Genomic DNA, 25,939 nt, shown 5'->3' on the forward strand with positions numbered 1-25,939 from the left:
AGGTAGACCGACCCATAGATGGGGGAGTCTCTGGGACACAAATCTGTCCTGCCAACAAATCCTGTTGATGTCACAGACCAAGTTGAGTCCGCGCATGCAAGTTACTTGAGTGGAGCTTGACTTGCGGATATGCAGCAGTCCCATCAATGTGGGATCTGTGATCGCCTTGTATGCCATACAGAGTCATCTCTGAGGAGTGTGTATGAAACTGAGTAGAGGGATAGGGCTTTTAGCCCGTCTGTGTATAATCGATGTTTGAGGCCCTGAATTCTCCTGATGAGAACCTCTGTGGTCTCACCGGCTGCTCCATGCATTTTGCGAGGTGCATGCCGAAAGGGGCATTGTACTCAATAATGGGCCTTGTAAGAGCAGAATACAGGAATGTTATGACTTCCTTGTCCTTGGATGAGATACCCTTACTTATGAGGTGGGCCATGTAAAAGGCTTTCCATACAATGGAAGTAACATGGTGGTCAAAAGTCAGGTTGCTATCAACCTGAGTGCCCAGATGTCTCACAACTCATTGCGTGATTAGGACATTGTTATTGTTGTGATAATATGTGATGACGTCTCTCTTCCCAAAGGGGATGATGATGCATTTTCTGGTATTCAGCTTGAGGCCATGTTTCTGGCACCAGTCATTTGTCTGAGTGAGACCCTGTTGGACGATGCTCACATCACTAGGGGAATTGATGATCGCACCCAGCTTGCAGTCATCTGCAAACTTGGTCAGCCATAGCCCACTGGTTTGGCCTGCACTTCAGAAAAGTGCATCTCAAATAACAGAGGTCCCAAGACAGAACCCTGGGGTACGCTGCTCGGTATGGGTCTAAAGCTTAAGGTGGCTTCCCCTATTTGACTAGGTGGGTTCTGTCAGTGAGCCAGTTTGCTACCCGTTTGATAATGTATGGATTGATGTCTAGTTGAGAGAGTTTATCTATTATGACCGAGTGAAGAATAGTGTCAAAGGCTTTGGCCAAGTCATGGTAGGTGGTGTGCTTTGTCTGCCCCTTGCCCATAGCTTTGGTGACTGTCTCAAAGAAGTCGACCAAATTTAGCAGACATGACCTCCCCTTGATGAAGACAAACTGTGTGGGATCAAGTGTTTAGAGTTTGCCGATGTCCTTGTTAATGAGGTCCATGATAATCCATTCCGTGGCCTTACAGATCAGACTAGTTAAGTTGATGGGTCTATAATTTCCTGGATCTGTAGACGCTCCACTTTTGTGTAAAGGGATGACAGTGGTTGTCCTCCACTCAGCTGGGATGAAGCCAGTACTCAGACTTTGGTTTAATAGGGAGCCTAAATGATGCTGCAAGTTCCTGCCTGGGTTTTTGTAGGATGCAGCCTAGGATGTTATTGGGTCCCATGGAGGCTGTATTTTTTGCCTTTGAGAGAGCAGTGATGACCTGTTCCCTAGATATAAGGGGAAGGGGGCAGGTACTGGGGATGTCCTGATTTACTGATTGGGGTGGGGGGGGGGCAGAGGGATGAAGTTTTCCCTGAATCTGTCAGCCAGCAAGTTTTTGCTTTATCTACGGCATTTGTATATATGGTGTCCTTGACCACCAGTTTTGAACATATCTGGGTGCTTCCTTTGAGGTTCCAGACATATGTGAAGAAGGCCTTATGATTATCTCTAGTAGATGTGGCCAATGTGGACTCAAACGTTTGCTTTGGAGGATTTCACTAGTACTCTTTGCTTGTTCAGGCTAAGGAGACATTACTTCCAATTGGCTACCTGCTGCTTCTTAGTCTTGGACGGCAATGTTTTCCTTTTGTTATAAAGTTTATTTATTGCAGGTGTCCTCCAGCAGGTTTACCCTTACTTGCAGAGGATGATGATTTCTATTGGGTATTCCTGATTCCATACATCTATATAAATGCTCGTATAGTGCTTTGGTGTAGTTTTGGATGTTTGTGCCCAGTCCCTACAGAGGGGGAGGGGGCTGTGAAGCTGTTTATACCCTCCCTTAGGAGGCTGTAATCAGCTTTGGAGAAGGTTTTATGTCTGATCCTAGCTAGAGGGGGGTTGGGGGAGATGGTGACTTCAAAAGTGACTGCTTTATGGTCTGATCTTAGCAGGAAGGATGATACTATAGGGATGCAGCAGTAACATGGTTATATACCAAGTCCAAGTTATTATCACCTCTTGTGTGGGTATTGACTACCTGTTCCAAGCCATTTTCATTGACAAAAGTCGAGGAATCTCTTGGAATTTGTGTTCTGGCATGAGTAGTTCTACCAGTCTGTTAGAGAAGTTAATCACCCAGGATCAGGGTAAAGGGTTGAATCTTGATAGTCAAACAGGTCAAAATAGGTGATTTGGGCATCTTGAGTCAAATTTGGGGGCCGGTAGCTAGCTATGATTTGAATAGGGGTCTTGTCAATGGATGTAATGGGATCCTATCTCACCTACATTCATAACTGATGGGTTCGGAGCCGATCCTTCGGCTCCGACTCAGCCACTATATAGTAGAACGAAGTCTCTAATTGGCTGGGCTACCCCTTATCCCAGAATGCACCACTCCTGCTTCCCCAGATCTCGTTTGCCGCTTTTCAAGCTAGACGTGGTCTCGACTTGGCTGGAGCTAAGTAGTTTTTTTGTTATTTTTTGGTCTTTTGACCTAGGGGTTTCTTCATAAATTTAACAAACAGTTGTTTTAACAGCTTTACGTGTGTGTGTAAACCTTTTTTGGTGTAACTGGTATTTTTTCTATTTACCGGGCAAGGCCCGTTTAAGTTAGAGGGCCCTTGCCCTTATTTGTGTGTGAGTGTGCTGAATTTGTCTTACTGTACGTTCTGTTTTATCGGGCTAAGCCCGTTTAAGTTAGAGGGCTTCTGCCCGTTTTGTGTGCTGTATCTCGGGCCAGTCCCGTTTGAGTCTAAGGGCTCGTGCCCTACTTAAGGTTGTTTTTCATTGTGGTAAAACAGTGGTGTGATAGGATGTCGAAATAGCAGAAGTCTGGTTTTAAAAAGTGCACCAAGTGTAACTACAAAATGTCCATTACCGATAGCCATGCTGTTTGTGTATATTGTTTAGGGCCGAAACATTTGCAGGAAACATGCAGTGTTTGTCATGCTTTTTCCTCTAGGGTCCTTCAAGAACGTAAAAATAAATTGATCCTTAAGGGCCTTATTAAGCCCTCCTTTGAGGAAGCTTTGGCTTCTCCTTCCTCTCAAGTTTCTAAAAAGAAAAGGTCGTCGGCTCCGACCAGTCCGTCGGAACCGACTTCCAAAAAGCATAGGTCGACCTCTTCTTCCTCGGCTCCAATGGCTTTGGAGCCTCGGGTGGAAGGGTCTGCCTCGATACCTCTTTCCTCGGCTCCATTGGTGTCAGAGCCGCAGGTTGGGGGATCGAGAGGCGAATCACCTGCTTCGGCTCCTTTGGTCTCGGAGCCGTTGGAGGTGTGCAGCTCAGACTCTCCTCCCTCGGCCCCGAAGTCCCCTTCGGCACCGATGCTTATTCATATGGTTTCAGATCCAGTGCCGATGGTGTTGGAGCCATTTCGGAGCTGGTCCCCTGGTCTATTGGAGCCGGGAGAGAAGTCGTCTCTGCCCCCATCTATTTCCTCTAAATCCTCCAGGTTGTCAGACTCAGATTTGGACAGAGTTATCCAGAGGCTTTTCCAGTCCCCGGTTTTTTGCAAAAATGGTCTCTGCTCCAGCCCACTCGCCTCCGGAGCCGGCCCCCATTTCGACGCATCCGATTCCTCCTCCAACCTCCTCGGAACCGTTGGAGTCGGTGATGGTAGAGAGGAGCAGAGTCGTCCAGTCGGAACCGAGACTCCCTCGGAGCCTCTCTGTTCCGACCATCATTGCTATCCTGTCCTCGGCGTCAGGGTTCGGTACCGGGACCTCCTTGGTCGGGGCCGAGGGGAACCCTTTGGAACTGGTAGCTTCGGTGCCTAGTCTCCCCCTTGGAGCGTCGACCACAGGGATTCCCGGTACCATCGTGGTCTCTCAGCCAGTGTCCTCCGTAGAGTCTGGAGGTCCTGCTTTTGAGGCCATGAGGAGTGCGCTGGCCATGTCCTTGCCGGCTCAGCAAGTCTCTACCTCACCGTCCCTAGACTTGGGAACTGGTGCTTCTGGTGTGCTTCATTCCCACGACAGTGGGGCCCCAGGGCCTGAGGATACCCCCTTGGGGGGGTTCCCTTCTCTTGGGAGGTCCTACTGAATCCGCTTCAGATGAACCTTCAAGGAAAAAATTGTGCAAGAGGAAGCACATTGTCTCCCAGGATGAGTCTATCACATCAGATACTGACCTCGATGATGCGGAGGGGTCCCCAAAATCGTCCTCGGATGACGTCTCATTCTCAGATATCCTCGAGATCCTGAGACAGAGAGGCGATTTGCAGTCCAAAACCCCTTCCGCAGAGGAGTCAGTCTTCCTCAAGGCTTTTGGGGCCCAGACCTCCACCTCCTGGGTGTCTCCACCCTTCGATGAATTGCTAGATTTAGTTTCTCGAAGGGTGTGGGAACACCCTGACTCTGTGGAACCGGTGCCCGCCAGACCTAACAAGTTCCTCTCAGCCCCTCCTCAGAAGGAATTTTTGACCAAAGGAGTTGCAGTAGATGCGATGGTGGTGGCATCTGCCACTCAGCAGGACGTGGCAGAGGCTTCAACGTCTATTCACCCTCCTAATAAGGATTCCAGGAGCATGGATAGGTATGGGAAGCGTACCCTTTCTTCAGCGGCCTTTACCCTGTGGTCGCTGAATTATCTTTGTCATTTTACCAGGCTCCAAAGGGACCTCCTCAAAGAGTTAGGTGAGTCTCTTATGGGTAATCTTCCTGAGGCATTAGCCCAAACTGTTGGCACCCAGATGACTACCCTATCTTCGATAGTCAACTCGTCCATGAGGCTCATCTCATATGTGGCCGAAGGGGCGAGTAGAGCAGCGGGAACAGGCGTGGCTCTTAGAAGACACGCCTGGTTACGCTTGTGTCCCTTTGCGGAGGCCTTTAAGTCTTCCTTCACCGACTCCCCCTTTGATGGGTCCTCCCTGTTTGGACCCAAGGTAAAGGACACACTGACTCGATGCGAGCAGGAGGCAAGACCTTGACTGCCGTGGGGGCCCGTTTTTCCACTCCCTCTAGACCTTACTCCAAGGCCCAGAGATGAGGGAAAATGTGGTTCAGAAAATCTCAAAGGTCTTTCCCTACTCCACCGAGTGATCCCCCCTCTAGAGGCAGGGGGGGGGATTCAGGATGACGCCGCCCCAGAGGTGGCATGGGCCCCCGTAACTATGGAGACCGCGATTCCTTTCGTGGTCCATCCTACGCTCACCGTCCCTGAGACGTGGCCCGACTGCGCATCTCCGGAGCCAGTCGGGGGTCACTTTGCAGAACACCCACAGGCTTGGGAATCTATCACCTAGGATCAGTGGGTGCTCCGAACCATAACCGGAGGCTATCCTATCCCTTTCATCAAGCCCGCTCTTCCTATCAGGAAAAGCCCGGATGTGCAACCCAGTCAGCGGGATCAAGCAGTGGTCGAGGTCTCAAAGCTGCTAAAAAAAGGAGTCATCCAGCCTGTCCCCACCGACCAGATTGGATCAGAAACTTACTAGAGACTATTTTTGGTGCCAAAAAAGACAGGAGACTTGAGGCCCATTTTGGACCTCAGATCATTGAATCGCTTTGTAAAAAAATCCAAATTCCGAATGGTCACCCGTCAGTCCATTCTCCCGTTATTGGAGAAGGATGTCTGGATGTGCTCCATAGATCTCAAGGACGTTTACTATCACATCCTGATAAGTCAAGAGTCCAGGAGTCACTTACGCTTCCACCTGGGAACCAGTCATTTCCAGTTCCGAGCACTGCCCTTTGGTCTCACCACAGCCCCCAGGGTGTTCACCAAGTGTCTGGCAGTAGTGACAGCTCACTTGAGAAGTCTAGGATTCCAAGTGTTTCCCTATCTAGACGACTGGCTCCTTACTGCCACCTCCAAGCATCTATTAGTTCGGGCGCTTATGACCACAGTCAGTTTGGGTCATTCACTAGGAATCACGTTCAATTGGGGAAAATCTGTGCTGCAGCCGTCTCAGCGTATTACCTTTATAGGCGCAGAGTTAGACACAAGAAGAATGTGGGCATTCCTGCCGGTAGAAAGGATTCAGGTCCTGCAGTCTCAGGTTCAAACCTTGTTACCCAGATCACGAGTTCAGGCCAGACTGATTCTGCAGTTATTGGGCACGATGGCCTCGACTATTCTTCTAGTCTCCTTAGCCAGGCTGCACATGCGGGTGCTGCAATGGCTACTGTCGGTTCAATGGTCCTTTCAGGATCTCCCCTTGAACCATTTGGTCCAGATTACGGAAATTTGCCATCGGGACCTACGTTGGTGGCTGCTTCAGTCCATCCTGGGGCGACCCTTTGCCCTTCAGCCTCCCGTCGCCACGGTGACCACGGACGCCTCCCAGATAGGGGGGGGGCATTATCTGGACAGGTCTGTCCAAGGTACGTGGCAGGCACACGAAACGCACTTACATATCAATATCCTGGAAATGAGAGCGGTGCTACTGGTGTTGCAAGCACTTAATCATGCTCTTCCCGGGGTACTATTGCGATCCTATCTGACAACATGTTGGTAGTCTGGCACATAAACAAGCAAGGCGGAACCAGGTCCTACCCTCTTTGCCGAGAGGCTTTGAGAGTGTGGCATTGGGTGATTTCTACCCAGCGTTTCCTAGTGGCAACGCACATTTCGGGGAAATCCAATGTGATTGCAGACAGGCTGAGCAGGACTCTCCTGTTGCCCCACGAGTGGTCCCTCAACGACAGGGTGGCTGCAAACATTTTTGCCAAATGGAGCCTCCCTTGTTGCGACTTGTTCGCCAGCCCTCACAATGCAAAATGCAGGGAGTTCTTCACTCTAACTCCCTCTCAGGGGCAGATTCCCAGGGACGCTCTAACTCACAGTTAGCCCCCCGGTCTGCTTTACGCCTTCCCTCTGGTTCCCCTTCTCCCGAAGGTGATACAGAAGGCGATTTATCTAGGAAGTGACATGATTTTGATCGCCACACACTGGCCTCATCAGGTTTGGTTCCCCTTCCTTCTGAGGTATGCGGTGGAGGGCCCATAGTTTCTGGACCTGGTGCCTGACCTGTTAACTCATCAGTTGGGACAGTCTCATCCATCCCTCAGGTCCTTGAGGATGGCCACCTGGTTACTCCACTTCCAACCTTAGTCAGAGATAACTCTTTCTCCAGACGTCATCCACATTTTGTCCTCTTCTCACAAACCTTCCACTATTAAACTGTATTCCAGCAAGTGGAAGAGGTTTGCTCTTTGGGCCCAGCAACGAGGTATAGATCCCCTTACCGCCCCAGTACCTCAGGTTTTAGAATTCCTGGCTTCTTTGTTTTATTTTGGCTCTTCAGTTTCCACAATTAAAGTCTCCTTTGAGCCTTCCTTAATGGCAAACAGTCTTTGCAAATCTTTCCTTAAAGGAGCGTGGCTCCTTCGGCCCCCAATAGCCCATCCTGTGCCCCCTTGGGATCTGAATATGGTTCTAGCTTCTTTAACTGCCCGCCCCTTTGAACCAGCAGCTACTTGTGATCTAAAATTTCTATCTTGGAAAACCGCCTTTTTGGTGGCAATAACCTCTGCCAAGCGGGTCTCAGAGCTTCAAGCTCTTTGTTCTAATCCTCCTTATTTGACTTTTCACAAAGACAGAGTGTCTCTCAAGTTAAATCCCTCTTTCTTGCCCAAGGTAGCATCCCCCTTATGCATTCAACAATCCTTGGAGCTCCCTGTCTTTTTTCCCAAATTCTCCAATAGCGCAGAATATATTTTCCATTAATTGGATGTTCACAGACAACTGCGTTTTTATTTAAGTAGGACCAATCAGACACGAAGGTCAGATCAGCTGTTTGTGTCCTTTGCGGAAAATAGGTTGGGTCAACCGGTGGCTAAAACCACAATAGCCAAATGGATTAAAGATTGCATCTCCTTCATTTATTCACAGTCCGGCAAAGAGCTACCATTCCCAGTCAAGGCTCATTCTACCAGGGCAATGGCTACTTCTGTAGCATTCCACTCCATATTATCAGTAGATGATATCTGTGCGGCTGCTACCTGGACTTCTCCGCACACCTTCATTTCTCATTACAAGATAGATGTGGCTTCTCGAGGTAGAGCTTCCTTTGGTTCCACAGTTCTCAGGAGTGTTTTCCAATGAGCCACCCGGGACTTGGGTGCTAGGGATGCTGTCCCATCAGTTATGAATGTAGGCAAGATAGGATCCCATTACATCTTTTAGTTATCTACTTACCATAACTTCAGATGTATGGGATCCATCTCGCCTACATTCATACGTACCCGCCCTCCTTCCCCCTTCCCATTGGATTTAGAGGAAATGTTGCTACTTACTGAGTTTTTTCTCTTGAAGGACTTTAGTTTGTTAGTTGCTGGTATGTTTCTGTGCCTGGATGTAGGTATAAAAAAGCGAACAAACAAGATCTGGGGAAGCAGGTGTGGTGCATTCTGGGATAAGGGGTAGCCCAGCCAATTAGAGACTTCGTTCTACTATATAGTGGCCGAGTCGGAGCCGATCCCCATCAGTTATGAATGTAGGCGAGATGGATCCCATACATCCAAAGTTATGTTAAGTACATAACTAAAAGTTAACTGCACCTGGAGTGTCTTCTGTGTGTCATACTGTTTGACCAGCCTGGAGGTGTGCATGTTTTTAATGAATATTGAAACTCCACCTCCTTTGGTTTTACTACTCACAGTTTGGGGTCTGAATGTATGATAGGATGAGTAACCAGGTGAGGCTGGGGTGCGGTCCACAGCTTTGAACCAGGTTTCTGTGACTGCACAGGTGTCAGCATTTCCCAGGGTTAAGAATGCTTGCAATGCATGCAGTTTCATGTTTACACTTTTAGCATTTAGCAGCATGACCTTTAGTTTGTGTTTTGTTGAAATTTTTATGTTGGTAGTTTTAACCTCATCACTTTTCCTAAAAATGCACTCACTCTTCCTAAAAATGCACTATGGGGAGGCAAGAGCCTTTCCCAGAAGCCTGATGCCCAGGTGAGACAGATGCAGTCCATCTCTGGCAAAGCATCGTGGTCTGTCGATCATATCTTCCCAGGCTGTCAGGTACTGGATCCCCCTGGAATGGCACCAGAAACTAAGCCAGTTGTTAGTCAATCATTTTCTGTTTGTATTGCGGCATCATTCTGGGTGACGGCAGAATGCTAATTAAGACTAGGGACATACCTGCCAGGAACACAGCGAGCTCAATCATGTCTCTCTTCATGTAGTCCAGTGAGGTACATCTCAAGTCATTCACACCAACATGGACTATGACAGAGTGATAACAGTACCTGTTGAGAGACTTGAGTGCGTATGTGATATGGCAGATTCTGGCACCTGACAGACAACTAACCATGACTTTCTCCTTATCCAGCCTGGTGGGAGACGCATCTGTGTGTCTCACAATGGCATCTCCTATGACTAATATGTTGGGTTTATGATGAAGCCTTAGTGGCTGTAAGACACAGGTGTGTGGACTATGCATGGTATGTGGTGAGGAGGGCTGTAGAGACTGCATGTGTTTTTGCCTTGGAGGTCTACTTTGTTTGGGTATGTTTATGTGGAGGACCTCTGCATATTTATTTTATTTATTTGTTATTTATTGACATTTGTTGACCGGGAAAGTCCACTGGTCCATTGACCCATTTTCAGTGGAGGCCCAGGGAGAAAAGCTCCACGGTAATGCATTCAAAAATATAGAAAATAAGACATTAAAAAATGTGCACATTATATACCATTGTGGTAGTACATTCATCATAGAACATTTAAAATTAACATTTATAATTCCTTATTTAGAAAAAAAAATTCTCAGTAGGTTTAGAAGCAAGAAAGAGAGTAAAGTCAAGCAGTAATGGGCAGAAGTATGTAATGAGGTAATATGTGAGTGTCACTTAGGATAGTTTAGCATGAGGTAAGGGAGAAGGAGAGGAAAGTCATGCAGTTTAGTGCAGCAGAATGTAATGAGGTAAATTGTGAGTGTCACTTAAGGTAATTTAGCATGAGGTAGGGAGGCTATGAGGGTCTGATTGTTAAGTGACATGGTATGTTTTTTTTGGTAATGTAGCTTCAGTGAAGATTCCATTAGAGTTATATGGGAGGGTAATGTGTTCCAAAGTTTCGCTATATTACAGGAGTACAGACTTTGTCCAGCTCTTTTGTTTGGTTTTGTAGCCTTTATTAGTTGTTTCTGAGATGATCTAAATGATCTGTGGTTGTGTGTTGTTTAGGTGTGGGTGGTGGTTGAGGTGTAGTGATTGTGTTGACAATCTTTTCAGTGCCAGATATATTGGCTTGAGTGGGAGAGAGCATGGACTCTTGGTTCCTAATGTAATTGCATCTCTCACTAGACTAGTGGGCCTAGAACCTTTACAAGTCTAACCATGTTAATCCCAAGTGTCCCCATTTGTTCTGTTTTGGGTAGTTTGCAAAACAAATTTATGAATAGAGCAGGTTTGTGATCAACGTCAGCTACCCCTGTCCATGAGGGAATTGGGTGCCAACCCATGGATGAATTTGTGGTCTGCCATCCAGTCACCTAGGTTGCGTTTGAATAGGGCAGTGAGGAGCTCTGTTTTATGTAAAGCAAGAGTCTATTCCAGGGAAGGGTCAGTCTCTTGGAGACGTATCTGTCTCTCCAGCATGATCTATTAATGTCACAAGCTAGGTTGAGATCCTTAGAGCGAGTGGCTCTAGAGTCATTTGACTTGCAGGTATGCAGCATTTCCATTAGGGCAGGTTTGGAAATTGCTCTATAGGCCAGGTACAATTCATCTCTCAGCAGCCTTCAAGATACACAGTGTAAAGTGACAGGGCTTTCAGACTGTCCATGTAGGTCATGGTTTGGATTCCCTGTATTTTCTTAGTGAGAAAACTCTGAGGTGTCTCCATCTTTTATAGGTGTCTGGTGAGGTACATGCAAAAGGGTGCATTATACTCTATTACTGGTCTGATCAGGGTCAACTACAGTGGAGTTATAACATCCCTTGACCTGGATGCTATGCCCTTGCTTATGAGGTCTGCTACATAGAAGGCTTTCCTTACCACTGTGGAAACTTGGTGGTCAAAGTTCAGATTGCTATCAACCTGTGTTCCCAAGTCTCACACCACTGGTTTGGAACTCGGGGGGGGGGGGGTGCTGTCAGTAATGTAATTTATAGGAAATTCCATTTTATCAGAGGGAATAATAATGCATTTTTTTGCAGTCAGTTTTAGACTATGGCTTTGGCACCAATCATTTGTTTGTGTTAACCCTTCTTGTAATATGTTTACATCATTGGGGACTCAATGATTGCAATCATCAGCGAACTTGGTGAGCCAAAGGCCATCTGCTTTAGCCTGGACTTCTGAGAAATAGATGCCAAACAGCAAGGGGCCCAACACAGACCCCTGTGGTACTCCATTGATGGCGGGTCTATTGGTGGAGGTGGAATCACCAATTTTAACAATGTGTGTTCTGTCTGAGAGACAGTTGGCTACCCATCTAGTAACATAAGGGTTAATCCCTATCTATGAAAGTTTCTCAATGATACCAGAGTGAGGAACTGTTGAAACCTTTGCAAAGTTGAGTTAGGTTGTGTGCACTGTCTTACCTTCAACCATGGCTTTGGTGACATTCTCAAAGAAGTTTACCATTTGAACCAGCTAACCTGGCTGACTTGAGGTTCTAACATAGAAGGCAGTTTTACTGATTGTTCTGGCATCTGCAAGAAGAATATTTGAGTAGCAACCTCTTATGGTGAGTCAACCCTTTCCCATTTTCCACAGAGACAGGGTTTCTTTGAGATTTAATCCTTTATGCCTAAGGTGGTAAACAAATTTACATCACGCCAAACTATCCATCTTCCCTGCAACCAAAATGAAAGAGAAAGAAAACTCCATCCCTTGGATGTCCACAGAGCGCTCTGCTACTATCTTGACATAAGTAAATCTTTCACATGATGGTAGAAAAAAGGGACAACCTGTGCCAAAACAGAGTATTTCCATATGATTGTCTAAGGCTATTATCTTTTCTTATAGTCTCCACAACAAAACTTTTCCAAGCAGGGTCAAGGCCCACTCTACCAGGGCTTTGGCTTCATCTGTGGCTTTTTGGAAAGAGTTGGATTTTTAAAGTATTCTAGAAGCTACTACTTGGTCCTCTGGGTGTACTTTTACAAAGCAGTATGGATTCATACTGGCTCTTGGGGGCCAGTTTAAGCCTAGCCACTGTCTCTTTTGGTGTTTAAAATAACCTATCCCATTTGGTTATACCCATCCCATGGTTGATTGATTATATAGTACTTCTAATGAAAATTACCTAGATCGTACCATAGATAATTCGAAGGGACCCATGCATGAGGTAAAGCATTTAGGAGATGCCTCTGTCCATTTGTATTACAGGGGGCAGTGTTGGGGTACATTTTCTGTTTCCCATCCGTATATCTAATCTGCTTGAATATGGACAGGGATGAATTTTGTTTTATGTTGATGGGAGTCTGTCCCAGAGCAGCGTGTCCTCTGTGAGGTATACTTCTCTCTCCAAACTATCTGTTGATGTTGCAGAAGAGGTTTAGATCCCTAATCAATGTATTGTGATGCCATTTGACTTGCTGATATACAGTAAATCCATCAGTCATGGGACAGAGGATGCCTTGCATGTCTGACACAGGTCACCGAGTATGGTGACAGGGCTTTGAGTTGGTCTGTATTGCAATGTTGTTTAAGCTTTGTATTATTTTAATAAGGTACCTCTGTTGGGCATTCAGTTGTTGCGTGCATCTAGACAGATACACGACAAAGGGAACATTATAGTCAATAATTGGCCTAATGAGGGCTGAGTAAAGGGTGACATTGACAACCCTAGATCTAGACAAAATCCTTTTCTTTATAAACTGTGTATTATAGAAAGGCTTTCTTACAACAGTTGACCCCTGTTGGTCAAAAGTTGGGTCACTGTCAATATAAACTTCAAAATCTCGATCTGGGTCAGCTCTTAGAGTTGTACTGTTAATGTGGTAGTTCCCTGTGGTAAACGACTTTCCATAGGATACAGTAATGCATTTTTTGACATTTAGTTTTATTCCATGATTTTGACACCAGTTATTTATGTGGGACAAACTTTCCTGCAGGATGGCCAAGTCATTTGGGGATTCAGTGACTGCTCCTAGCTTCCAGTCATCTGCAAACTTAGTCAGCCAGAGCCCTTTGGTATTGGCTTTTACTTCAGAAAAGTTGATGCCAAGCAGGAGAGGTCCCAGCACAGAACCCTGGAGGACTCCACTGGTGACTGGTCTCTTTGTGGAGGTAACTCCCCTTTGTTTGATTTTCTGCTTCCTGTCTGTGAGCCAGTTGGCAACCCAGTGGGTTACATAGGGGGTTTATTCCTAGTTTATTTAGCTTTTCTACTGTAAAACTCTGTAAAACTGTGACTCGGCATGTAAAAATCTACTGCCAATCATTAGCGGACTGGAGTTCTGCTGTGGCGACCCCTAAAAAGGGAAAATCCGAAAGACACAACAACTGTGCCTGATTTGAGAATTGTATAAAAAGATTTGGCCAGGTGAAGGTGTGCAATGTATACCATTTTGCCTTTATCCATTGCTTTGGTGACCTTTTCAAAAAATCCACCAGTTTGAGTAAACATGACTTGCCCTTGGCGAATCCAAACTGTGATGGGTCCATTGTTTGGAGGTTCTCAGTGTCTTGATTGATTAGTTCCATGGAAAATCTTTCCGTGGCTTTGCATATGATGCTTGTCAGACTTATGGATGTATAATTGCTCGAGTCTGTGGAAAGTCCTTTGTTATGCAGGTTGTAGCTTCTCTCCATTCACGTGGTACAAAACCTGTATGGAGGAAGAGGTTTAACAGTGTTGTTAGAGAGTGGCTAAAATCATGTTTCATGTTATTTAAGATGCATCTAGGCATATTGTCAAGACCCTTTGATACAGCATTTTTAGTGATTGATAGCACGTTTAGGACTTGGCCTTGTGTGATAGCTATAGCTGGAAGAAATCCAGTTTCAGGTATATCTTGAGGGACAGACATAGGAGAGTGAGGAGTAAAGTTAGTGCTAAATATACCTGGTAGTAGGTTCACTATATCTTCAGCCTCGGTGTAGGCAACATCACAGCTCAGCACATTGTTGCAGTGTACTTTTGAGATTGCCAACATAACTAAAATATTCCTTGTGATTCTTAGCCTTGGGTAGCTCTTTTAGTGTCCGGCTTGGCTTTGGTGGAGTTTATTAAGCTGCTGAGTTGTTAATTTCAGTGACAAGGACTGTAACATTCTAGGAATTACTGTTCTTACCTTTGTTCAGTGTTTTATTTATTTATTTATTTTTATTATAAAGCTTGTTGATGTTATGGTTCCACCATGTGGGTTTGTCCTGCACTTTTTTCATGTGGAGTACATGCTGCATCTTTGCAGCTGTTTACATGCTGGTATTGTGTGGTGGTATATGTTTCCACATATATTCAGTATAGTTAACTGGGTTTGGTGGGGATTTGAAGGACTTGGGTAGCTCTTTTAGCCACAAGCTTGGCTTTGGTGATGTTTATTAAGCTATTGAGTCATTTGTTTGTTTATTTCACTGACAAGGACTCTGACATTCTGAGAATTGCTGTTCTTAATTTTGTTCATTTTTTTTTTTTATTATTGTAAAGCTTGTTGATGTTTTACCATGTGAGTTTTTTTTCCTGGGGTTTGCTCTGCACTTTTTCCTGTGGGGTACAGCTACATCTGTGCAGCTGTTTACATGCTGGTATTGTGTTGTGGTGTACGTTTCCATGTATTTAGTGTAGTTAACTGGATTTGGTGGGTATTTGAAGCTTGCCAGTGCATCCCCTTGGAGTAGGTAGTTTGTGTTAAAGGTACCTTGGGTGGATGGGATCTCTGGTTTCAGTTTTATTTCAGAGGAGACTGCTTTATGGTCAAACCTACCAAGTGATGAAGATACGCAAGAGATGATGCGAGTTGCTGCCATATTATTAAGGACAGGATCCAGTACGTTATCCCTCCTAGTTGGGACTCTGACTAATTGTTCCAGAGCAATTGTACTGAGAAAGTCCAGGAATCTCTATGCTTGAGCACTAGTGGTGGTTAAGGTTCCCAGTCTGTATTTGTATAATTTATATCACCTGGGGAAATGGTATTAGGTTTAATACTGAGTGATTCTAGTTCCTGTAGATAGGCATTCTGACTTTCGTGTGTCATAGATTGAGTTCTGTATCTAGCTAATATAGGGTGTGGGACCTTTTCTGGTGGTTATTCGGACATGAAGAAGCTGTAGTGCATTATGTTGCCTTACCAGCCTTGATGCGAGTTTCTTCTGGATGTAGAATGAGACACACCCACCTTTTTTCCCCTCCTGTACAATAGCTGGTATACACATGTGAAAAGCATTATAGTCCTGCACAGCTGGAGAACTCTCCTCTGTTTTCAACCATGTCTTGGTCACTACACAGACATCATTGTCCTGCAGTGTGGGAAGTGTTTGTAGGGAGTGGAGTTTCTTGTTTTAGGCTCCTTGCATTGATCAGTAACACCTTCATATTTTTCTTTGCTTGTTTCGATATGTTGGTTGATTTATCAGGTTGGCATTGTCTTAAAAAGGGACTATGGGCTGGACATTCTTTGCCAGTAATCAAAACCCTAGAGGGGACAAATGCAGGCTGTCCATGACAAAGCAGCATGGTCTTTCAATCATATCCTACCAGGCTGACAAATATTGGGTCTCTTTTGAATGACACCAAAACTAAGCCAATTACTGAAGTAAACTATCTTCTACTCATTATTCAAACATCTACTGTTATGTTAAGTTTACTTACACAACTTTACTATCTGTATTGAAGCCCTTACACTGTTCACTGTATCCTTCCAATATTCCCATTGCACCCTTTCCAGTAGGGAGTAAATGACAGACTCTGTCTGAGGGATGGAAATAGGGAAGGAGTTTGAGACTGAGCATTGGGAAGTAATAAAATTGCCAGATCAGATCCTCCTGATGGCCATCTTCGCTTAAGTCAAAGTGGACAGACTAAAAATGGCAAGCAGTTCACTCGGTTGTAGTGTAGAGTTTTTCATTTATTACATTTTACTACAGAATACTTCAGGGCTGATTCATAAAGATGGTGTACTGTTTTGTAGGGCCATGTTTATCATTGAAGATGCACAAAACCTTGTCTGATTCCTAGATCCCACTAGCATCATGGAACAGGATCGCACAAAACCCACTTTTATTGTGCAGTCACTGTTGTCACAGCTCTGGCTGCTGTAACCCCCCTTCCATTCTTGTATTTACTCAGTAGACAGGATTGAGCAATGTACTAGCCTTGACGCAATGTAACCCCCCCCATACATACACACACACACACACACACACACACACACACACACACACACACACACACACACACACTTATTACATGGCTGGAAAATCCCTACTGATAAGAGTCCTGTACAGTGCAGGCAAATGTGCCACGACATCCTACCTTTTCCCATTCCCCCCTTTCTGATGGAGGCAAATCCCTTCTAGTTGAAGCTCACACAACACCAGCTCCCCTCGTTGTCATAGTAAGATAATGACCCCAGTGCCACCTACACATTGAATCACTGTGATTCATTTTTGAGTCGCAGTCATTCGTGCCAGTAGTGTGTACTGTCATTAGTCTGTGTGGTAGTTGAATACTGCACAGCAGGCCTTACCATGTAGCAAGTTGGTAAGGCAAGGTTTTCAGTAAACATCTGCCTTGCACAGTAGCCCTTTGTAGTTGTTTTGGTTTACACAGAGCTGCCTATTTACACAGGCACAGGTGTGCTGGTTATGCATTTAGAGTACCAGGTATTCTTGTATGCCACTCTTGAGGGTTGAACAGTGATTGCAAGCCCTTGCAGAGTACCTTCAGTTCTGTGAATAGTGGTAGTCCACAGCAAATGCACAAAAGATAGTGAGCAGAAGGCATTTATACTTTCACACGTTACCTTTGTAAATACAAAGGCTGGTGTACATCTCATGATCACCTACTAAAAGGTACGTATTAGGCATTTAATGTGTTATTGTAGATGACAGCTACTAAAATTAATGCCTTTGTAGTTCACATGAATCATTGCTATAAGTCTTGCGTCTGCTTATAAGTTCTTTTTCAGTAACTTCATTTAGTTTTTTTTTAAATAACCTCATTTTGTTTTCAACACAAAACAGCATTAGTTGTGTTTTAAGTATTTATTACATTTTAGATTTTAGTAACAAAGTTGTATTAAGAAGTAAACTGATTGCTGACTAAAGTAGAAAGACCAGAAACTATCACTGACTTATAGATTCCCTTACTATTTTCAATCTTTTCTTTATTAAAGATTATATTTGTTAAGAGTGTCCTCATTCTAATAGTATAATAGGAAAATTGTTAATCAGCAAGTTAAACTTAGAATTGATTGTGTTTTTGTCCAAGATGTGAGCTTAAACAATTCATCATTTTAACTGTTGACATTTATGTCTTATGATGGTTCCATTGTCTTTTGTTGCCATCTCAGTCTGCAATTTGGTTCTTTCAGGGAGAAACTGCATGAAGCCAAGACAGAATTGCAGAAGAAACGAGCAATCATAGAGGATTTGGAATCCAGATATAACAATAGCTGTGAGTTTTTTTCTTGTCTGTGGATGCTGAGGTATTCCATTACTCAGTGCCAGTGCCAGAATATTAACTTTGCAACTGTAAAATGACAAAGACTACGAATAAAAAATGTTCTTTGATATCCACAGAACGGTTTAACGTTAAACACTGTTAATACAGTTTATTTATTGACATTTGATTACCAGAAAAGTCCGACTGGGTTAGGAGCCCATTTTCATCAGAGGCCTGGGGAGAAAAGCTCCAAAGTATTACAAAATGTTTTAAAAACAATGATTTTACAGTCTTTAAAAATAATACAGAAATACAATAATTATACTAAATTAGACATAATATGAAAACAGTTGGCTGAGAATAGGTGCAAGTTATAGGACAATGATTTAATAGAGACATTTTAGCCAGTTTGAGAAGAAGCTAAAGGTAAACTAGTATAAGATGAACAGGAATTGCATTTTGAAGTGAGAGATAAGCAGGCTTCTGGTGTATATATGAGACAAAACCAGGGGAGAGGAATTGATAGAAGTAAGGAAGTGAGTGAAAGAGGGAGAGTAAAGAGTTGTAAGGTATGACTAGATAGGTACTCACATGTAGGGATATGGTTTATCCTGGTGTTGAGAAAGAACAGAGCCAGCTTTTAGCTAGGTAGCCTTTCAGAATGGTTTTGAAGGATGGGAGGGAGGGTATTGACCCAATGAAAAGAGCTAAGGAGTTCCAGTCCTTAGCAACATGGTACAAGTAGAGACAATGCCCAGCAGATTTTATAGGTTTGTGGACAGGCAGGAGTTTTTGGTCACTGGATCATAATGACCAACTAGGAACATAGGTGTGTTGAATGTTTAGTGCTGGACAAGCAGATGAATTCTGAATAATTTTATAGATGGTAAGAAGGTGTGTATATGTTAATTGCTAGGGTAGTTGTAACTAGTTTAGGCTTTTAATGTTATATGGTGGTGGGTCTTGAAAGGAGTGTTTTCTACAAATTTAGCAACTTTGTTACAGCATTGTTCAAGTTTTGATTTATGTGAGGCCTGAAAGTTAACAAGGATGGGGGCACCATAATGGGCGAATGAAATAAATATCCAAAACTTTTAAAGAAATCATGACCCCACAGTAAACCTGAAGTACAATGAGATTCTGCTCTTAAGCATGCTGTCCCGCTTCTAGGCAAGAGACACAGTTGAAGGTAATGGCCAGTTAATCCCAGGGACTGTTACTGTGTGATTTAAACATTGTCAGTGTTTGTTTAGATAAGCCCGATGTTGGTGCTTACCAGCGACTTTTTGCTTGTTGCGAGATTTCCAGATACTTTTCTCTTTCATCTTAAAAAAAAATCCTAGCAGGACAGTTGCACAAAACAGTGACTCTCTCTCTGGGATTTCAGGGAAAAAAATTGGGGTATTTTGAATTCCAAGTAGAAAGTGCTGTTTCTATTGTAAGACCAGTTAGTGATCATAACTGAACATCAGAACTGTACCAAATTAAAAAGTGATTGTTGGGAGAGTGGAGAGGAAGTCTGTGTGAAAGCAATTAGCTGTCAGTCTAGCTTGTCAGGGCCATTGTTTCAGTGACGCAAGCAAAATTACATGTTATTGGGACAAGTATTTTTTATTTAATTAGAGATAAAAATGAAAGGTCATTTTTTTGGGGTGGGGTGACTGACATCATGGACAGTATGGCTGTGATAAGAGAAGCTGGAATACATGTGCAGAGTGACTAGAATTTGTTGCATAAAAGAGCACCCAGTGAGTGCAGGAGTTTGTGTGTGTCTGTGTGTGCGTGCACACATATGTACATGTGTCATAGAATCTGTTGCTGAAGACAGAAATTTTAACATGATCACAGTGAAATGTCATAAATGTACTCCATATGAAGGTAGTTATTGTTGAGGAGGGGGGCAGTCTGTGTGTGATGGGGCCAGTACTGTCTGTTAGTCACTGAATCAATAGGTAAATCAACACAACTTCTGTCCTTTTTATAATTTGTATGAATTCACAGTTAAAGGATTTATACCAATTTTGAAAGTGTTTGTTCTGCTGGGATATTCTATGCTCAGATGTAGCTGAATCTATTGTTTTGTGAACAAAATTAAGATGGGTCCCATTTTTTACAGTGGTGGTGCTGCAGTAGCGTTGTCGCCTCACAGTAAGATGCTGTCCGGTTCAATTCTCAGCTAGAGCGTCTTCTGCGTGGAGACAATCGTGAATGGGCGTACCTTCGTTGAAGGTTGTGCGTCAGTCCTGGCAAGCCGGTACGTAAAAATCAACTACCAATCATTAGCGGACCGGAGTTCCACTGTGGCGACCCCTAACCGGGAAAAGCTGAAAGACACAAACAAATCTACTGCAAACGTCAGATTTTATTCAAAATGAATATCTTCACCATTTTTGTCATGAGGGTAGATATACCATCAGATCTAAAGCTAGATTTTGTTACCAGAAGTTGCATTTTTTAGAAATTCAAAAGGTTCAAGCTGACAGAATGAAAATTGCTAGTTGGCCTTAAGAAATTGATCGTCAAGGCACAACTGTCCTGTTACCTTTGCTCATGAAGGCACAACCCAAATACAGTTTATAAGTTAATATCCAGATTTCTTTCTCAAAATGTTACCAGAAAATAGAGCCTTTTCAGAGATACAAGCCCTATATTGATAGGTACCACCAGTAGGATTACATAGCTATTTTAGTGTGCCAGGCTGCCAAGTTATTACCTCCTTCCTCCTCTTCTCTCTCAGGGGCTCAAACCCCCAGCAAATCTTGGAGCACAGAAAATGATCCCCACTTAGGTCTCCAAAGACTTCTTCGTCCTTGGAGCCTCAACAAAAAATATAGAAGTTTTAGGATCCAGTCTTATTGGTTCCAAAGAGGAAGTCTACAGATTCTAAGCCTTCGAATCCGATAGTCATTTTGTGTACTCCTTCTGCTTAACCCATGGATCTGAAACCATCAGATCAGATCGCTGGTATTTCTCACATGCAGGGAACTCATTCACCCGAAGTCAGCATAGACCCTGTATCTCCTTAGATCCATTCCCTTCTGATGCAAACTCCATGGAATCACTCCAGACTTCAGTCTACCACCTCATCTATCAGGTCCTCCAGGAGTGAGTCTGAAGCAGAATTGGATAGGATGATGAAAAAGTTCCTCAGAGCTCAGATCCAGATGGGGGTTATGCCGGCTCAATCTCCCATCGGATTCATAAGCATTGCATCCACCTCTCATACAAATATATCTCCTTCTCTGATCTGTCCTTCAGTTTTGGAGCACCAGGATCTGAGAGTGTAGGTGTCAAAGCCGAAAAGAATAACATCTTTGATGCCGACTGTCTCCCTGACCACTTCTGCTCCTGTTCCCTCGAATTGGGATCAGTGGGGTTGACTCCGATGTTGTCAGAGCCTTACTTGCCCTTTGGTGCCTTGGTGCTACATAGCTCGAGTCCAGCTCCCTCCTCAAAATATGAATCCATTCAGAGTCATGGCTTGCCAACGTTGCAGGTGTCTGCTCCATTGCGGCTGGCCACGGCTTCCCCGGCTAGACTGGTTCTACAGGCTCTAGGTTCAATGGCAGCATCTATAGTATTAGTCCCTTTAGTACATTACTATATGCATGTCCTCCAATGCACTTTAGCTGTTCAGTGGTCTGTTCTTCGACAACCTTTTTCCTACCCAGTCATACTCACTCAGGAATGCAGACACCATCTTTAATGGTGGCTCTAGTTGGACGACACTCTCACAGGTCACTCCTTTGCTCTTTCTTCCCCAATAGCCAATGTAACCACTGATGCCTCCCAACTGGGGTGAGGGGGACAGTTTTTGAGAAGGATAGTCCAAGGTATGTGGCCTCCCCAAGAGACCAGTTTGAATGTCAATGTCCAGGAGATGAGAGTGGCCCTTCTAGCACTGCAGACATTTTTGGATGTTCTTCCTCTGGGGACCATTGTGATTCAAACAGGCAACATTTCTGTGGTTTGGTATATCAACAAACTAAGGTGGAACTTGATCTTATCCCCTCTGTCGAGAAGCTGTGAGAATATAGTCATGGCGAGTCTCCTGCAACTGCTTTTTAATAGCAATGCACATCCCTGGAAAATACAGTGTACTATTGGACAAGCTCAGCAGATCCATTCTGATGCCTCACAAGTGGTCTCTTTATCTGTGGTGGAGAAAGTTTTTCTATCGTTGGGGCCAACCTTGCTGTAATTTCTTTGCTTCTCCCTCTACAGCAAATGCAGCAGGTACTTTGCACTGATCCGCATTATTTGGAGGCACTGACAGATGCTGTAGTCCATGTTTGGCCCTCTGGTCTCCTTTGTCTATTCCCCCAGTACCTCTGATCCCAAAACTCTTACAGAAAGAGAGCCAGTTGAAGAGCTCAGTTTTCCTTATTGCCCCATTCTGGCCTCATCAGGTCTGGTTTCTCTTCCTTTGGTCTCATCTTCGTTATCCTCCTTGGATACTGGACCCCAGTCCAGGCCATCTGTCAAATCCCTCAAGGATAAAACATCCCAGTATTCCAACCCTTAAACTAACTGCATGGTTTCTCCATTTCCATTAACAGCTAGATAGCCCAGGTTTGCTTTCCTGGTTCGTGATATGTTTTTGTCCTCACAGAAAGATTCCACTAAGAGAATTTACAAGAGCAAGTGGAAAGATTTTCAATTCGGGCCCTGTAAAATGACATTGATCCCTTTGTTGCCCCATATTTCTTCTTATTAGAGTTTTTATCTTCTCCTTTTTAAAGAAAGTGCTAGTTTCTAGTTATTACTTATGCTAAAAGGTTTTCTGACCTCCAGGCTTTCACTGAAAAATCCATGCATTGTTTTTCGTACAGACAGGGTTACCTTACAAACCAGTCCTTCCTTCCTACTAAAAGTGGCTTCTGAATCAAATATAAAATCAAGCCAATCATTCACCAGTCTTCTTTCCAAAAAATTTGAACAAGGGAGAATACGTGCTACATATTTAAGATGTACATAGACCACTATGTTTCTACTTATACAGAACAAGAGAGTTCAGAAAACTGGGCCAGCTGTTCGTCTCCTTTTTACCAAGTCATCTGGATTCTCAGTTTCTAAAGTTACAATGGCCAAATGGTTTACTAATTGCTTTTCCTGGATTTATTTTTATTAGTGTTTCTCCTTACCAAAACCACGTAAGGTCCATTCACCTAGATCCATGGCTACCTTCTGGTCTAGAACTTCCATTGATAATATTTGTGCAGCAACCACCTGGTCTGATGCTCATACGTTTATTACTCATTACAAATTGGGCATCATTTTCAGAAGCAGAGCTGCTTTTGGTTCAATAGTTCTCAAGAGTATCCTTCCATGACAGTCACCCAAGACTTGTGTAGCTTGGGACTCTGTCCCATATGTTGAAGAATGAAAAGGACATCGTCAAATATAAACATGCATAACTAGGCATCTGTTTTGTCAATTTTCATTCTTCCTCAACTCCTCTCCCTCTTTCCCTCTTCCTGGCATCTTCTGAAGTGAAACCAAGTGGATGTAAAGCGCCCAGACAACAAACTAATAAACCAAAATGTAAAAGGCACTTTTCGAAGGACAAACATGATCCAAAATTTAAACTTTAATGGTGACACTTGTGATAAAATACAAACAAATATAAAAGATACAGACACAATCGATTAACGTTTCACTGTGTTTTAATCTTATAAAAAACCTTCATCAGATGTGAGCGTACCACTATTAGTGTCATAACAGATATAAAAAGCAGTGGTGTAGTGCTTAGGGCAGTCCTTTTTCTCACACTGAGTCTTCTAGACTTGAGGCATCTCAGACTTTGATCATGGAGAGTGTAGTCCCTGGTAAGTTCTGTCCCCAGCATTTGGGCAAAAGGTGTGGATATTGAAATGTGTGTTGATCTTCCTGGAGTAGAGAGGTTGGATGTTCTGCATGTTTAACTGTTGCAGTCATCACATTTGGGTTATCTGTTTGCAGTAGCCCTCAGTCGGCCTGATTGTCAAAGTCTTGGGACCTGCGTCGGTTGCTGTCTCATCTTCCATGACGTCAGTTAGTCAGAGGTATAAAGCATGCAGCCGACACCATTACCCCAGTCTTTCTTGCCGTGCGGTGCCCGAAGCAGAAGCAGTTCGCACGTGCCAGTCAGCAGACTCCTGAAATTTTTGTTTTCGAGTTACAGAACCAATGTCTTCAACTAAAGCTAAGTACTCCATTGGGGAAACTTTTTCTTGCTCCAAACTGATGTCAGTAAAAGTCAGTAATTGTATTTCTTGTGGAAAGCAAATACCTCACAAAGATTTTCATTCGTACTGTATTCCTTGCCTAGGCCCTGACCACGACGTACCTCGCTGTCGGTTTTGTGCCTTATTTAAGCAATGAACTATTCATCGTCGGTATATTTATGCTTCTAAATATTTTGGTACTCGGTTCAGTTATCCAGATATGTCTTCGGTAAGCCATCCGACTATCGACATTCCGAAAAAACGCAATGATAAAGACAGAGACAGGCCACCTAGGTCCAAAGCTGCAGACGATGCTTCTCCTAAGCCAGTCGCCAGTCCGCCAGTACTGAGTGAAGTGCTTTTGCAGCCCCTGACACCCGCTACTTTAGATTCGTAGGCCTCTACTGAGACCCCGTTCGGAGTCCGGTATGCAGCGAGATGCTTCAACTGTGGAGCCTGCGGATGTCTCTACCTTGGATGGGTCTGGAGCCATTGTGCAGGCACCAGCTTCTGAGGGTGTATTCAGGCCTACTGACTTGCATATTAAACCAACACCATCTTCTTCTTCAAGGCCTAAAACTCGAACTATGCCTAGAAAACTGACGTCCAGACCGCATGGTCAGGCCTCCATGCCTAAAAAACAGATAAGAATGGCTGAAGACCTTATTACTTTAATCAGGGGAAGCGAACCTTCCCTCTCTAAGAGACCTAGGACTGAATTTGCTTATGATACTTTTGACTTAACCTTAAAACTTCCAAGCACTTCTCAACTGGCTGCTCCTTTAGAGGGAAAGATTGCTCTGCAGGCAAAAAACTGGGAACTCATTACCCACGACAAATGGGTTTTAAATATATTTTCCCAAGGATACAGATTTCACTTCCACACATTACCAACCCCAAACAGTTGGCCAGATCTACCCCCAAATCAGTGGGCAGAGGCTCAAAAGCAAGTACTCTCTCTCTCTTAAGCATGAAGGCTATTCAAACTGTACCAGAAGAGGAAAAGGGACAAGGTTTCTACTCAAGACTTGACTTTTCCTGGTACCCAGAAAAGATGACTCCTGGCGTCCTATCCTGGACCTTTCTATATTAAACACCTTTTTGGTGATTCCAAAATTCAAGATGCTAACTCTTCACCAGTTACTTCCTATGCTAGGCAAAGATGCCTGGTTGGCAACACTGGATTTAAAAGAAGCCTACCTGCACATCCCAATCAGGGAGTCTTGCAGAAGATACCTACGCTTCAAAGCAGGCTGCACTCACCATCAGTTCTCTGCACTGCCCTTTGGCTTATCTACTGTGCCCAGGGTATTCACAAAGTGCCTAGCTCCAGTCATTGCATTTTGCAGGCAAAGAAATATTCAAATATACCCACACCTGGATGATTGTCTAATTCAGGCAGAAAGCCAGGACATACTTTTGAATCATCTGGCATTTGTACAAAAGGTGCTCATTTGTCTGGGGTACACCAAAAACGAAAATAGATCACATCTGGTACCTTGTCAACAAATTATATTCCTAGATGCAAGCTTGAGCACACCTTCTCAGATGGCTTTCCTCATTCCAGAGAAACAAATTCATTTGACAACTTACTTCAAACTAATGGCCACAAAAACCCTACTGTCTGCAAGGCAAATACTGCAAGCCTTGGGTACATGGCCTCCTGCATTCTACTAATTTCATGTGCAAGACTGCATATGAGGAAACTACAATGGTATCTAAAAAGCCTATGGTGTCAACATTCTCAAGATCTAGAAGCAATGATCCCTATCATACCTTGCCTACAGCTAGAGTTCCTTTGGTGGGTAGAGGCCTGCCGCCAAAACAAGGGACTACCATTCACTCTACCCCCTGCCTCCCAAATTCTAACAACATACACATCAGATTATGCATAGGGGGCTCACCTGGCAGGGAAATGCATTCAGGGCAAATGAAACCCTATTCAAATGCATGTGCATATCAATCAAAAAGAAATGTTAGCTGTACAGAATGCCCTGACAGCCTTCAAGGACCACATTCTTCCAGGACAATTAATGGTAAGGATGGACAACACCACTGTTATGTGGTACATAAACAAGTGGG

General features: G+C 44.0%; 1 protein-coding gene across 1 annotated transcript in view; it reads left to right on the top strand.

Annotated features, from left to right (window-relative positions):
* The window catches only part of HOOK3 (hook microtubule tethering protein 3), a 2,251,851-nt gene that overhangs the window by 1,980,329 nt on the left and 245,583 nt on the right, over positions 1–25,939 (top strand). Inside the window, exon 18 of the mRNA XM_044060904.1 lies at positions 17,581–17,663. Coding sequence (XP_043916839.1) covers positions 17,581–17,663 — 83 coding nt within the window. The remainder of the gene's footprint in view (positions 1–17,580; positions 17,664–25,939) is intronic.

The sequence above is a fragment of the Protopterus annectens genome, chromosome 2.part0 (genome assembly GCF_019279795.1).
Source record: "Protopterus annectens isolate FY-2018-M chromosome 2.part0, PAN1.0, whole genome shotgun sequence".
In the NCBI taxonomy this organism is placed as follows: Eukaryota; Metazoa; Chordata; order Ceratodontiformes; family Protopteridae; genus Protopterus; species Protopterus annectens.